Source organism: Asparagus officinalis, unplaced genomic scaffold (genome assembly GCF_001876935.1).
Source record: "Asparagus officinalis unplaced genomic scaffold, Aspof.V1 AsparagusV1_Un106, whole genome shotgun sequence".
Classification (NCBI taxonomy): domain Eukaryota; kingdom Viridiplantae; phylum Streptophyta; class Magnoliopsida; order Asparagales; family Asparagaceae; genus Asparagus; species Asparagus officinalis.
The window spans coordinates 530,140-531,353 of NW_017972372.1; the positions used below are offsets into that span (position 1 = coordinate 530,140).

Here is a 1,214-nt window from a genome sequence, read left to right on the forward strand (position 1 = left end):
CGCGCCAACAACCAAAAAACCCCCCCAAAAAAAGGAAATAGAAAACTGCCCAAGTGCAGATAGATTCTATCAGTGCACTTTTTTGACTCTTTCAAAAGCTAAAAAAAAAGCAATTGCAGTTCTATTCTCACAAATAGAACTGCATGGGGTCTATCCGCCTCCTCTAAACCATTTTGAGTCTTTTAAAATTCACTTAGGGGGTTTATATGTACAAATAGAACTAGATGGGGTCTATTTGCTGTTAACCCATATTATTTGTTATTTATCCAATATCAACAATATCAGTTTGTTATCGGTGGGTTAGATCAGCATGTCTTTTATCTGATACAATATGGTTGATATGTATCAGTATAGGCTATTACTTCAAATCTTGATGCTGTCCTCATTTATGCCTTATATTGCACACAAATTGAAAATTGGCTTGATTATTGGTGGAATGGTGGAAAAGGCATTAAATTTCTTTTATTCATGTGTTTACATTAAATTTCTTTTAAAATCATTGAAGACTTGGAGCACCTCGGATGACCTGGATGGTTAGGAGGTTCCAATATGACTCTCACGGTATTGGGCTCAATTACCGGTGGCTTCATTAAGAAAAAAAATCATCAAAGACTCATTGATATTTATAATCTCATCCTAACCAGCTTTTGATGTTTCCTCCGTTTTCAATTTACAGGCATTTAAGAAAGCCAGAAGCCTAGGGCTTGGAGACTTGGATTTTTCGGCAGTCCATGAAGTATTCAAGTGTGCAGGAGGTTCAAATGAAGCATAAAAAATTCCCTTTTTTTAAACCTACGAGAGCAGAATTGTTTGAGTGCATATCACATTGTGATGGCCTACGTTATTACTGTTAAGAGCTTATTTTAAATGATAGACCAGTATTATTTTCAATACAAAACCTATATACAACTGATCATCCTGGTGTTCATCAGAGTATTGGGTTTCAATAATCATTATTATTGACATAAATATCTGGTGGGAGATTTATTCAAGCATCTGTCATTACTATTTTTGGAGAAAATAAATATTGAAGTGATCTTACACAAACGAACTCCAGTTTATGTGGTTTAACCGTACATAAACAAATGCATAGTATAGTTTATTTTTGGAGTTTTCAGCACTCTCAGGATACAGTGGTGCTTGTTTTCAGGGAAATGGAGAATCAATTGTTTACTTGAATGATGGAACTTGCTTCATTATACCAAAATATCATA

General features: G+C 34.5%; 1 protein-coding gene across 1 annotated transcript in view; it reads left to right on the forward strand.

Moving 5' to 3' along the window:
• LOC109827271 (glyoxylate/succinic semialdehyde reductase 1) overlaps positions 1 to 992 on the forward strand; it is an 11,529-nt gene extending 10,537 nt beyond the window's left edge. Inside the window, exon 8 of the mRNA XM_020394256.1 lies at positions 677 to 992. Within this exon, the coding sequence (XP_020249845.1) occupies positions 677 to 772 (96 nt within the window). The 3' untranslated portion in view covers positions 773 to 992. The remainder of the gene's footprint in view (positions 1 to 676) is intronic.
• Positions 993 to 1,214: the final 222 nt, after the last annotated feature.